Raw genomic sequence first — 14,117 nt, forward strand, 5'->3', positions numbered from 1 at the left:
CGCAGGGCTTGCTGTCTTAGGAATCATTAGCCATTGGGCAGTACCCCAGTGCAGGATGCAGGCTATCAGGCTTGCTGGACCACTGGGCTCCTCTGGGGCAGCTGAGCCTTTGGCCCAAGATGTGCAGAATTGGAACCCTGCGGTTGTTAAGACAGTGTGCTTAGTCGCTGCTTCTTCGAGTGGCTGCTCATGGCCAATCCATAGTCGGTGTGTGTGCTCGCCACGTGCACCGGTGCCGGAAGTTTTTCCCGTAGCGGTATCCGTAGGGGACCGGCTCTGGAGTGACGGCCGCAAGACGCGGAATAAGGGGACCCATACTGGGCGGCTGGACGCCTCCGTCAGGGGGTCGGTCGAGCCCCGCCTGTACTATGCCTGCCTCACTGGGCAGTGACAAGGGCCTCTGTCAACTTGAAGTCCTGTCGATGCAGGGGACCTGTGCTGCCCTCACGAGTCGTTGCCGAGCAGCATGAGCTTGCGGTGAGCGTCCCTGCAGGTCTTGGAGGCGCTAAACGAGCCGGTTGCAGAGGCTCCCAGCCTCAGCTTGATTGGATCCCTAGTAAATTGTGTTAATTGGTGATCAGAGACCAGCTGCCGCTCGGTCTGGGGCTACACGATGTTACCTCCTTTCTCCATCGCTGCGGCCAGCACCAGCCTGCTGGTCATGGAGGCCTGTTATCTCAGCCTCCTCTTTGACTCAGGCCTCTGTCTGGGTCCTTGCATCTAGGCAGTGTCTAAATCTGCTGATAACTTCTTCCACCACGCCTCTAAGAATAGCGTGCCTCACACAGGGATCCCTGGCCCTACGGCAGTACAAATAATAAAGAGAGCTGCCTGCAGCCAGCACGTGGGTGGGTGAGCCAGAGCGGGAAGTGAGAGGAACCACCCACACAGAGGCTGGCCACACCTTCAGTCCCTGAGTCTCCTCCAAGGAGACGGGTGGGGAACCTACCACGCTGAGCAGTGGTGCTTACACATCCACAGGGTGTGGCGGGAGCACCAGAGTCCAGAGACCTGGGTTCTGTTGCTGGCTCCACCCCTGACCTGCTCTCAGCCCTTGGGCAAGTCACTTTCCCGCTCCCTGCCTGAGTTTCCCCTCCTGCCCTGTATCTGTCGTGACTGTGAGCTCTTGGGGTCAGGGGCTGCCTTTTGCTGTGTGGCTTGTACAATACTAGCGCAGTGAGGCCCCAGGGGCAGCGGCCTCTAGGTTCTACTGTCACGCAACAATCATAGTCATGGGGATGGCACGGTAATGTTCTCAGGGCCGCCCCGTGGTGAGGCTGTGTCTGAAAAGCCCCAACGGAGCCCGAACCCTACAGGAGAGTAGGGAAGTTAGCAGTAGCCTGGTACCTGGGAGGGGTTGTGGGGATAAGAGGAACACACTGGGCCCTTATCTACCCTACCAAAGGAGAATCACCCCAGGCATAAGGTACCTGAATTTACCACCCAGGCTGGAAAAGTAGAATTACTTTGCCCTGTGCTCAATAGCTGAAACTTTCAAGCTACCCAGCCTGGCTTCTCTCTGAGGCTCCCCACACTGACACAAGCCCCTCCAGACACATCCGGCAAAGTGCTCCACAGCCCTTTGTTTCGTTCTCGCTCCAGCTGTTGTCATGTCTCCACTGTTGTCCTTGGTCTCCTGCGTCTCGTTGGTATTTCCTTCTATCTGCCCACATCCACTGCACGCCTTCGAGTGGGGCAGCGCGTCAGAGCTGTAATGTCGTGTGTGTGTGTGTGTGATGCAGATGGGTGACGGCGGCTTCCCCGTGGGCCGCACTGTTCCTTGTTGCTTCCTTCTGGTTCTAAAAGTTCTTGATCCAAATGCGAGCTTTCAAATTGTCCTGCCTGTTCCACTGTCTGCTTTCTCAGATCTGCTCTGGGATAAAAGGCTAGCGAGGGATACATTGCTGTACAATCTGCTTTTCTCATTGCCGGAATGCATTCCGCCCCTTGCAAAGACCACGCTGTGTATTTATTTCTCATCAGATTGGTCTTTAGGAGACTGTGAGAAGGTTGCACAGTGGAAGAAGGCCAGGAAGTTCAAGTGGGGTCCATGCTTGCCTTCAGACGGGGATGGTGTTGTGGCTATGGCATTGGGCTGGCACCCAGGAAATCTGGGCTGAGTTCCTGGCTCTCCTAGCCACTCGGGTACATACCGAGGGTCCCGGCTGCTGCTGCTGTTGTAGCCACATAGATCCAGGCTAGCTTGGAGATGTCTACACATGAAGCAGTCACACCTCTGACTCCAATGTAGACGTATCATGTGTGTACAGTGTCTGGGCACAATGGGGCTCTGGCCTTGGTTCGGGCTTCCAGATGCTACCATTATGTAAATAATACTAACTAATAATGTTTCAAAATTAAAGGTACACGTAACTTGCCATTTTTGAGATCTGCAAACTTGTTTGTAACTGTATTTACAGTTCAGCTGGAGAACAGTAAGTGGGAGCTAAATGTATATTAATAGAACTCGATGAATTACAGCCTTTGCTTTTTACAACCGGGAAGGGTAATTGGCAGGCTTATGAATACTTTACACTAATAATAACCCTGTCAATGTAAATGACAACTGAAGTAGCCTTCAAACACCAGCGATTTCTAATATGGGGAAATGTGTGACCAACAAAATAAATAAAATCAAGGGATAGGTATTTTATCCATCTGGTTTCCAAGATAGTAGCCACTGTGTGCTGTTCACCCTAGTAAATCAGCGGACTGTAAGATCTTGAGTATCCCTGGTTAAGGAACTGATTGATGGAAAGCATGAATTCTTTAATTAAAAATGAAAACACATGAAAGCCTTTTGTTGATGAAGGATAAGCATGAAATGCGTTCTAGTCTCTCCCAAGGGCCAGTGCATTTGCAAGGAGCTAGCAATAAAACTAGGTTGATTCAAACCATCTATTTGTTTGGAGCAAGGCCTGTGTTTAGAATTTTCCTGTAAATGAGGGTTTATCTGGAGTGTCTATTACAAGTGCACTGAAGAGGGCAGTCTTGGCCAGAGGGTTGCCTGCAGAGCCACTTGAGGCCGAGCACAAACTCACCCTACGGCCTTGATTTAGACAAGGATTCCCAGACTAGGACACCTGTGGGAATTGGTGTGGATTACTACTATTCCTATGATTTATTATTTAGTTATAACGGAGATCGGGGCCCCGTTGTGCTAGGCACCAGGCAGACCTATAGTAAGAAATACAACGGCTTACAGTCTAAATAGACAAGACAAAGGGGAAAGGGAGTATTGTTATCCCCAGTTCACAGGTGGGGAATTGAGGTACAGAGAGAGTTTGGGCGAAAAAAGGTGTGTTCTTCACTTGAGTTAGCTACCACAGGGTCAGCTCTCAAAACTCAACTTGCTAACTCATGTGCCGGCTGGGGCCATCTCCACAGTCCAGCCTGCTGCCAGCGTAGTTAATCAGAGGTGTGATCCCGTTGGAGTCAGGCACCTCCGTGCCCAGTGGGATTTTCAAAAGCCCCCATCTGTGTGATCTTTGGGTGCCTAAACATCTTTAAGAATCTGGCCCATCTTTAAGAATCTGTCAGTTTCCTGTCCGCAAAATGAGGATCATAGAACCTCATAGGGGTGTTGGGAAGATGGATCCATTAAAGACTGCGAGGTGCTCAGATGCTCCAGTCATGGGAGCCGTGTAAGCCCGATAGAGGAGGGTGCAGGAAGCACTCCGCACCTGGCAAGTTTGAGCTCAGCGTGCAGGCAGGTATTGCGTTCTTCACGCTTAGCTGCCAGGCTCTAATGCGGAGGTAATGTATGTCGGTTTGCTATTGGTGATGAAAATTTAATGTTGTGATGTTAGCAGCAGGCAGTCTGTGGTAAATTGCAATCAATAAACATGGGCGAACGTTGCTCAGAGGCTGGAAAGCAAACTCCGGAGAGAGGGGAGCGCTCTGCGGAGGCTTCAGGGACTTACTTTTTCAATGAGTAAGCAATATTGTCCGCCTTTGGGTATGGCGTTGACTGGATGAGTCATTTGCAACCTAGATTTAAACACGAGCAGGCATGAATGGCTTTTTACCCCGATTGCTCAGCTATTGTCCAGGCTAGGCTCATGGCTCTCTGCAGCAGCTAAAGTGTAATGTTCAGATTTCTGCGGGGCATTGCGCAAGACTGAAATAAAACCAGTGTGGGCTTTGGAGTCCCTGTTTGGCTGGTGAACTTCAGAGTCTGTTGCGATAAGCATCGCAAGATGAACAAAGACCGCTCCGTAGCATCACAGGTACGGAGCTCGCTGCGCTAAGGGGTTGTCGGGTTTCTAATTGCACAAAACCGAATACCCTTGCGCCGCCCCCTTCCCTGAGGCCCCGCCCCCAACTCACTCCATCCCCCCTCCCTCTGCTGCTTGCTCTCCCCCACCCTCATTCACTTTCACTAAGCTGGAGCAGGGGGTTGTGGGGAGGGAGGGAGTGTGGGCTCTGACTGGGGGTGTGGGCTCTGGGGTGGGGCCAGAAATGAGGGGTTCAGGGTGCAGGAGGGGGCTTTAGGCTGAGGCCGAGGGGTTTGGAGTGCGGGAGGGGGCTCAAGGCTGAGGTAGGGGGATGGGGTGCGAGTGGGGGTGCGAACTCTGGGGTGGGAGTTAAGGAGCGGGAGGGGGTTCCGACCTGGTGTAGGGGGTTGGGGTGCAGGTTTGGGCTCCAGCTGGGCAGTGCTTACCTCAGGCGGCTCCCGGTTGGTGGCTCAGCAGGGCTAAGGCAGGTTCCCTGGCTCCACGCAGCTCCTGGAAGCAGCCAGCATGTCCGGCTCCCAGGCACAGGGGCAGCCTGGCGGCTCTGCGTGGTGCGCGCTGCGCACTACCCGCTCCCGCAGCTCCCATTGCCTGCTGTTCCCGGCCAATGGGAGCTGTGGAGCCGTCACTCGGGGTGGGGGAAATGCGCAGAGGTTCCCTGGTCTCCCCTGCGCCTAGGAGCCAGAGGGACGTGCCAGCCGCTTCCAGGAGCTGTGTGGAGCCAGGGCAGGCAGGGAACCTACCTTAGACCTGCTGTGCCGCCGACCGGACTTCTAATGGCCTGGTCAGCAGTGCTGACCAGAGCCACTAGGGTCCCTCTTCGACCGGACGCCTGGCAACCTTTGCTGTACCTCTGTCCCCTTCCTGGTCTCTCTGAGTGCACCCTCTCAGGTGTCAGGCCTCTCTCTCTCTTGGAGTGGGATCACATCATTCTCCCATCCCTAGACTGGGCTCCGGTGTTACAGCATCCTGTATCTCCATTGGTTCTACCCAGCAGGTCTGACTGGGTTTTTCCCTTCAGGAGTCTGTGTCCGGCAGCGAATACAGTGACCAGACAGTCTGCTTAAACCCAAGTATTGTTTAATCTTAACAGCAGGAATAAAGGATAACATAAGAGAAAAAAGGTTTTAAAACAAGTCCCTAGTCACGTCCCTCTTACCTAGAGGCTTCCCACCTAGCAAGACGTAAGGGAATGAACAGGTTTCCCCAGAGACTTCAGTGAGAACCGCATCAATCCCACGCTGCTCAAGCCAGGTGTGCTGCAAGGAACCTGTATTTTTCCACTGTCCAGGGATGGATATCTCCATCCAGCCTTCTTGCGGCTATTTGATGTACGACATTTCCTTCTATTAAAAAAAAAAAAAAAAACCAACAACCCACACTCACAACACCCCCACCCTCACCGCCATTAAATCCATCATCTTCCTCAGTGAAGTCTCTTTCATTGTGTAAAAGATGTAGAAAGTCAGCCCTGTTCCCCGAAGATCTCCAGCGCTAATTGTCCCATCTGGATTCAGACACGCCTGGTTATGTCTGTTCCGATAAAGACGCAGTCCTAGGCCACTTCCTCTCCTTTTTCCTGCCCCCTCCCTCCCCCCCACTTTTCTCTAAGTGTTGTGTTAGTCACCAGGAAAGCAGGGCCGATCATTAGCGAATGCTCTGCAGGTGGCTGTGGGCTTGGCTGTGGGCTTGGCTGTCCAGTTCAGCTGATAGGGCACCAAATCTGATACATCGATGCCTTTTTAAGAAGCAGGAAAATAGGTCATAACTCCATCCCCATCCGTTGCTTTCTTGATCTAGGTTGTCAAATCTGTTCTGTTGTATCTCGGGTCTGATACCACCCTCTTTGTTGTGTGCCTCGCAGAAGTGCACGAAGCGACACGACTAACGTGTCACACGTGGCTTGTTCGATCTCTTCTCCTCCGCCCAGGGGGCGAACGAAGTATAGGGTTTTGTTTTGGTAGGCTGGTTTTAGAGGCACACGCCACTGCACAAAGTTGAATTCCACCGCGGTAGGGTTGCCGAGCAAACACCCACCCCGTGATGCGTAGGATTAATACGTAGCATGTAAGGATTGGAAGATAAATGGATGATTTGTCCTACCCTGCTTCTGCAAATCAAGATAGCGCCGTGATAAAGGCTACATAGTCCCCAGATTAGCTTATGTGCAGCGCGTTGCTTTCATGTCAATGACCTCAGTATATGGAGAAACGTTTAACGTGTTGGATTAGGAGATTTGTCCAAGTGGGGGCGGGATGAGACGCATCCTGCCTGATGAGATTCTGCACAAAGCTAACACAAACTACAAGTGTATGGCAGCATCACCCCCGCAACAAGGGAGGGGTTGGGGAATGTGCCGCCCTGACAGTCTGTCACATCCCAATAAGCAAATGTATCCAGACTGGGGGAATCACCTGATTATACAGGACGTGGGATCTCCCTAAGACAACAGGGAGCTCCTGCCAAAAAGGAGAGGTCCTCAGTAAAAGCACATATTTAGCTCAGTGTACCTCCAAGTTAGGGCCTGATCCTGCCTTGTGGAGTCAGTCGGAGCAGCATCAAGGTGTCGTTCACCTTCCAAGGGGATGATAGTATTCACGTTTACATGTCCAGTGAGATTCTTTAGGCAGTATGGCCTAGTGGATAAAGCACTGGACTGGGACTCAGAAGACCTGGGATCTACTCCTGACTCTGCCACTGGCCTGCTGGGTGACCTTGGGCAAGTCACGTCAACACTCCATGCCTCCGTTTCCTCATCTGTAAAATGGAGATAATGATACTGACCTTGAGATCTATTGATGAAAAGTGCTATATAAGAGCTAGGTATTACAATTATTTATGGGAATTAAAATATAGTATTTTAGGGGACCCATCACTGCCGGTCTGGTGCTTGGATATACCAATTACAAGATCAATTGCCAATTAGTAATCTCATAATTACCAATTACAAGATCGTTACCAATTACTAGATCTGGTCTTCTCTCTGCTTTTCAGTTCCTAGAAGGCCAGCCTCCTGTTATGTAATCCACATAAATGGCTCCCTGAGGCACAAAATTGTCCACAGGAAAAAATATAAATATAGACAGACACACCTGCCAGGATATTTGGGTTTATGCAGGTTTCTGCAGAACCTGACTGCGGAGTCCAACTTTCATCCAAGGCTGTCAGTGCAGTTAGCAAGCCTGATGACACCCCCGTGGGACAGGTAAGTGTATTGTTATCCCTACTTTCCTGATGGGGAAACTGAGGCACAAAGAGAGTAAGAGATTTGTTTGAGGCCACACAGTGAGTCCACAGCTGAAGCAGGAATAGAACCCCTGGGTCCTCATTACTTACTACCCTGGCCCATATTCTCTCCCTCCCTAGATATGAGATGTGTTTCATTAGATGGCCTTTCTCTCCTTACTGACTCGTGCCAAGAAGAATGGAGTGGAGGATCCATCCGAGTGCTCATGGTGATGTCTCCTGTCCTTTTCCAGGTGTGGTGGAGGCATGCCTCCTGCACATGCTGAAACGCAGAGCCGCCGGCTTCCTCCGGACCGATAAGGTCGCTGCCCTCTTCACCAAAGTTGGCAAGACGTACGCGGTAGCTGGGGACATATGCAAGAAAGTGCAGAAACTGCAGCAGCAGGCGGAAGGCAGGTAAGGCCAAGGGCTGTTCTGAATGTGAGACCGTCATGGCGGCTTGAAGGGGACAGCTAGAGCTGCTCGGAAAATTACTTTGGGCAACTTTTGGGGGAAAATTCAGCCGGTCAGAAAAACTTGTAGAAAATGAATTTTTGTCAAAATTTTCTAAAGTTCAAACGTTCTCAAGTGAATGGCAAAGGGCCAAAGGGCAAGAGCTGGGTTTGTGCTCCATTTAATTTTTACTCTTTATGTGAATCACGGTGTACCAAGGAGCTCCAGTCAAGGGTCAGGACCCCCTATTATACCAGGTGCTGTCGAGACAAATAACACAGAAGACAGTTGCTGCTCACGGGCAGCTAGGTATCGGCCAGGATGCGACAGGTGGACAAAGCAGACCGATTGGGTGGAGGTGGGTGGGAGCAGGTGACAGAAGGAACAGAGCTTAGTGGAAAAGCAGAAGTCGCGGCTCTCCCCTTGCCAAAACCAGGGCCAGATGGGAGCGATTCACCCACTTTGTGGCAGAGGGCAGTTATTTATGGAGTAAAGAAGGCCTAAACGTTTATCTTTGCTTGCTTGCTTGTTCCCCTTGACCACCCTTTTTTCTTCACGTGCGCTGGGAGACCTGATAGGCCCACCAGAGGAACAGTGCAAGAGACACCAGATTCAATACACGCCAATCAGCATTGTACACGACGTTTCCACTTTCAGGCCGTGATCCTACAGTGTCCTTCCTGCCGACTGATTCAGCAGAGGTCATATAGGAGTAGGGGTCCCTCCTGCGTGGAGCTCATTCCAGGATCAGGGCCTAATAAACGATGAGATAAACCAATGACTGGTAACAGACAATAGGAGGGAGGGGTGAAGGCAAGGGAGGAGGAGGGTAACCATGATCAGGCCCTGATTGATTCAGCAACCTGGGCCTCACTTTAAACATGCGCGTAGTCCCATTGAGGTGAAGAGCCTGAGGCCCTGATCCTAGAAAGTCTAAAGCACGTGCTCCGTTTTACTCACTGTCAGTGATTCCATTGAAGTCAGTGGAACTACTCACATGCATAAGTCTTTGCAGGATCAGGGCCTTGGATTGTAAGCTCACTGGGGAAAGGACCGCATCTTCCTATGTGCTTGTACAGCACCTTGCACAGTGGGGCTGCTGAACCTGGACAGGGGTCTTTGCACTTGTAGGAACTTCTGGTCTCTTGAATATCTTGTTGCACTAAGTTCCTGTAGTTATATAGGTTTCCAGTGAGCATGAATTGATGTTCCAATAAAAGATATTCGCTCACCCACTGTGATGTTTCTGAATCATTTAAACATTTATTTACATTAGCTATTTTAACCCTGCCTCCTTTGTTTATTTTTCCAATGCTTACCTTTTATTTAACTTCCTTTTATTACCAAACTCTTTCATTGATGTATGTTTAATAAACCCTTTCCTTTTCCAGTTTTTTTTTTGCCTCTTTATTTATTTAAAATCTCTGCCTATTTCCATTTTATTTGGTCTGGTTTAAACGTTTGGCAGAAAGACACTTTTATTAAAAATTCAACATCCACGCCCCTTCAATTAAGGGCTGAGAAAGCTTAGCCTGCAGAAGAGAAGAATGAGGGGGGATTTGATAGCTGCTTTCAACTACCTGAAAGGGGGTTCCAAAGAGGATGGCTCTAGACTGTTCTCAATGGTAGCAGATGACAGAACGAGGAGTAATGGTCTCAAGTTGCAGTGGGGGAGGTTTAGATTGGATATTAGGAAACCCTTTTTCACTAAGAGGGTGGTGAAACACTGGAATGCGTTACCTAGGGAGGTGGTAGAATCTCCTTCCTTAGAGGTTTTTAAGGTCAGGCTTGACAAAGCCCTGGCTGGGATGATTTAACTGGGAATTGGTCCTGCTTTGAGCAGGGGGTTGGACTAGATGACCTTCTGGGGTCCCTTCCAACCCTGATATTCTATGATTCTATGATTCTATGAAAGCTCCCAGTCCACTGCTCTGGGACCTCCAGCTGTGACTTCTAGCAAAACAGAGCAGAGGAGACTTGAATTCAGTTCGCTGAATGTATCAGATCTGAGAAACTGGCTCCCTGCCATATCCTGAGGCCCTGATTCTCAGAAGCATCCCTATTTAGGACAGCACTTAGGGCATGCCTACGCTGCCCCACAGTTAAGAGCTGCCTTGATGAGGCACTGATATTCTTACGGCTATTTGTTTGTGTTGTGGCAGCACCTAGGAGGCCCTGTCACGGACCAGCACCCCATTGTGCTAGGCCCTGTACAAACACCAAACAAGAAGATTGTCCCTGCCTCAAAGAGCTTCCAATCTAATGGATTTAGTCCACGTGCGTAAGTGCTTTCCCACGTCGGCACTTGGACTAAAGTGCACTTGGCAGGAATGTGACCCGTGAGCACGTTACCGTAAATTGTTTTCTACGTCCTGTGCGCTGCCTGGTTAGGTGAAGCGTCCAGGGTGACTGTTCTGATGATTGTATTTATAGTCTTCATTTCTTATATTATTCGTTGGTTGCTGCATTGACGGCATTCTGGATGGAGCAGCGTTCTCCTTCGGTGCCGCCTAACTAATGGCACAAGCAGTGTTGATGCAAAACGTGGGGTGGTGGGGGAGAGAAAAAGCGCTCCCATTTCAGGTCACCTTAGTGCATCAGAGAGAAACAAAAAAGGGTGGAGGGAAGGTTCAGAAGGATGTTTACGTGGATCAGAAGGCATCCCTGGCAAGGTTCCGCACGTACGACTGTGTGTGTCAAGAATAATCCATATTGGCCTGTAAGGCAATATACTCCTGGGTAGCAGGAAATACGAAGCTCGCTGCCAGTGGGAAGAGAAATGAACATGGCTCCAAGTGTGAAGGGGAGGTGGGGACAACCGTGCACAGCAGATGGGAGGCTGATGCAAACTGGGATGGGCCAGCCAGTGTGCTGTCTGGGCAGTGGAATGCAAAGCCTGGGAAAAGGCAGTGGTGTCAATTTCGTATTTGCGCAGCTCACTAAACCGCTTCCCACTGTGACCTGGGCTTGTCAATCTCTGCACCAAGAAATGGCCTGGGGAGGGAGTGTGTGCAGGTCAGAATTGGCATGCCTGGGCACCTCTGAGGGGGGTCAGCCCGAATCTGGCCCTGGGTTAGTAGCTCATGTTAAGAATCGATCGATAAGGAATAGCGTGTGCATTTGAGCCATTCCCTTTAATAGGCTGGAGGCTGTTTTTAAAAAAATCCAAAGGAAAGTAGGGTCGAGGCAGGCCAATCAATAACCTGCAGCATGGGAACTGCTGCTGGACATGGACCGCATTGCTGGGTACGGCGTGCAAAAGAGCGCTCGGAACTCAACTCTGACCCTCTGCATTTGGCGCACCATCCACCATCAAAGCCAGATAACGCCTGATCAGATTTAAGAGCAGATTGGCTGAGACAGTGGAACAAATTCATCCCCGGCATAATCCACTGATGCCTCCCAGGGCTGAGTCTGGCTCAGCGTCTATCATCCGTTCCGTTGAATTATCTGTTTCCTTGAGATGAGCCCCACCTCTTGTCCTGTCCTGCTGCCTGGCGTGCACCTTTCCCAAACTTTGGAACTGGCTGTGCTCTGCGTACATCGCCCTCTAACTCCCCTCCTTTACCGAGCTCTGCATTGCTTTGCAGGTGTATTCTGTAGCCACCGCAGCCCCTGGCCAGCCACCTCCCACTCCTTCGTTTATTTCACTGGGACTTGGATGAGTTTTGATCAAATGCACTGCTACTGGCTAGCCCTTTGGAAACCCTGAATTCATTGTTAACATCTCATGCCAAGCCCTCTGGTTCTCAACTCAGATCATTTGGACGTGACCTTAAAATTTGACCCCGATGGCTGTTCTGTAACCATCAAAGATCTCATGGAACTTTCATAAGAGTAGAGATTTTCCATAATTCTCCCCCGACTGTCTTCTTCATGGGGCTGCTGCCTTCCATCCCAGAGGTGGCTGCATTTTGGGTGCTGAATGAATGTTTAACCCATTGGTCAGTGTTTGTTACAGGTCCCCCGCTGTGCCTGATCCACACGGAATCTAGAGTCTTATGGCTCCAACTAGAAATCTTTGGCTCTTAAACCAAGCTATAGCAGCTGGCTGTCACATACACAGCTGACAAAGCACCTTGAGATCCTTCAGGATGGGGGATGCTGTCGAAATGCAGTTGATGAGTCTCCAAACGTTAATATTTGAATGTCTGCATCCATCCTTTCTACAGTCCTTCCTGCAGCTATGCAAGGGCTAAGTGAAGTTTGCAGTTGTATTTGATTAGAAATAAATGTCTGCGCCTTTTAGGCAGTTGATTCTCTGGAACATTTAGATTTTTGCTCTGTTGGGTGCAATCTCAAACAGACCAGAATAGCAGCTGCTCTGGGTTCAATGGACCTGCTATACAGTCTATCTAATCTAATGGAGCCAATCTACAGTGGGAAAATAAGATGGAATCCCAAATCCCCCCACATTTGGAGGAGATTTCAAAAACTGCATGTGCATTCAGATTTGATTTTTTTTGTAAACAGGTCCCTGTGAAGTGACTAGTGATTTTGAGTGTCCTAGTAGTTGGGTTCCAACTTGAGATGTCTTGAAGGGACCTGATTTTCAGAGGGTACTAAACATCTGGCCCCTGAAAATCAGGCCCCTTTAAACCTCTGTCTGGTTATCCCCAAAATGGAGGCACCCCAAATGATTCATCACTTTTGACCCTATCTTCATAATGGGCTGAATAAAATTCTGGATCCTAGCACCCCAATGCAACGGTGAACATAAAACATAGTGACCACATCTGACTTCATCTGATGCACTTTGTGTATTCCAATACATGTGCACGCAGAGCTCTGTCAAAGTAAAAATCTGGACTCCAACAACTTTCACTGTATCCCTTTTGCAGGAAACATCAACCGAATGGCCAGGAATCCCTCAAGAGGCAGGGGTCTACCTCAAGCAAAACACCTGTCCTGACGCTGCAGGCCATCAGACACATCTGGGTGCGGACGGCCTTGATTGAGAAAGTGCTGGACAAAATCGTCCAGTACCTGGTGGACAACTGCAGGTAAAGAGCGGGGCAAACAGCTGGCAGCACAAAGGTTTTGTTTGTTGGACCAACGTGCGCTGTGTCTTTGTAGTAGCGAACGTCGTCAGTGTCCCATCCGCAAACCAGAGCTGAGCAGAAAAAAGTTTAAAAAAAAAAAAAATAATCCCCACAATTTGTGTTTTTGTTTTAGAAACATTTTCTCAAGGTTTCAAAGTTTCAATTAAATCTCACCCTGCGGGAGAGCTCGAAGAACTAGTAAATTAATCTTACACATTTAAAATAAATGTATTTTTTACTACTTTTTTTAAAACTTTGCAAAATGTCAGCTGGCTGTAGTGTAGGGGTAAAATTATCAAAGGACCCTAAGTCAGTGGTTCTCAACCTTTCCAGACTACTGGACCCCTTTCAGGTGTCTGATTTGTCTTGCGAACCCTAAGTTTCACCTCACTTAAAAACTATTTTCTTACACAATCAGACAAAACAATACCGAAGTGGCACAGCACACGATTACGGGAAAAATTGCTGACTTTCTTGTTTTTACCATATAATTAGAAAATAAATCGATTGGAATATAAATATTGTACTTACATTTCAGTGGATAGTATATTAAGCAGTGTAAACAAGTCATTGTCTGTATGAAATTTTAGTTTGTACTGACTCTGCTAGTGCTTTTTCTGTAGCCTGTTGTAAAACTGGGCAAATATCTAGATGAGTTGATGTACCCCCGAAAGATCTCTGCGCACCCCCAGGGGTACATGTACCCCTGGTTGAGAACCACTGCCCTAAGTGACTTAGGCACCTAAGTTCTGTTGACTTGCACATTGCAATAAGAATTAGGCACCCAAGTCATTAAAGTGCTTTTGAGACTCTTAAGCGAGAAGCTGTAGCATGCCAGGAGGGCATGTGTGCTCTGCACAGGAAAGGGGAGCGAAAGGAAAGGAGGTGAGGAGTGAAAATTTAGAAAACTGTAGGAAGGTCTGATTGGGGTCGGTCAATCCTGTGACGACATGTTGCCTTTATTTGGAAGGGTTACGTTTGTGATGGAGATTTCCCCCTTCGAGGCTTGCAGAGAGCTCAGGCACCTTGTGGACGTGATGCATTTGGATTCTAGCAGACATGGACAAACTCTTTGGCATTCTACTCAAGTCTCCTCCTGGACGCGTGCCTAGGCATTGGGCTCCCCAGGGAGGTTGTCCTCACCTTATCTCCTCCACCCCTA

At 49.4% G+C, this 14,117-nt stretch overlaps 1 protein-coding gene across 7 annotated transcripts in view; it reads left to right on the forward strand.

The window, feature by feature from the left end:
• Nucleotides 1-14,117, forward strand: part of SGSM2 (small G protein signaling modulator 2) — a 143,843-nt gene that overhangs the window by 84,577 nt on the left and 45,149 nt on the right. For 6 of the 7 annotated variants that reach the window (XM_073316038.1, XM_073316040.1, XM_073316041.1 and 3 more), the window contains 2 exons: nucleotides 7,715-7,877; nucleotides 12,755-12,916. In XM_073316038.1, coding sequence (XP_073172139.1) covers nucleotides 7,715-7,877; nucleotides 12,755-12,916 — 325 coding nt within the window. The remainder of the gene's footprint in view (nucleotides 1-7,714; nucleotides 7,878-12,754; nucleotides 12,917-14,117) is intronic. The other variant, XM_073316044.1, reaches the window with a different exon arrangement.

Source organism: Lepidochelys kempii, chromosome 17 (assembly GCF_965140265.1).
Source record: "Lepidochelys kempii isolate rLepKem1 chromosome 17, rLepKem1.hap2, whole genome shotgun sequence".
NCBI classification, from domain to species: domain Eukaryota; kingdom Metazoa; phylum Chordata; order Testudines; family Cheloniidae; genus Lepidochelys; species Lepidochelys kempii.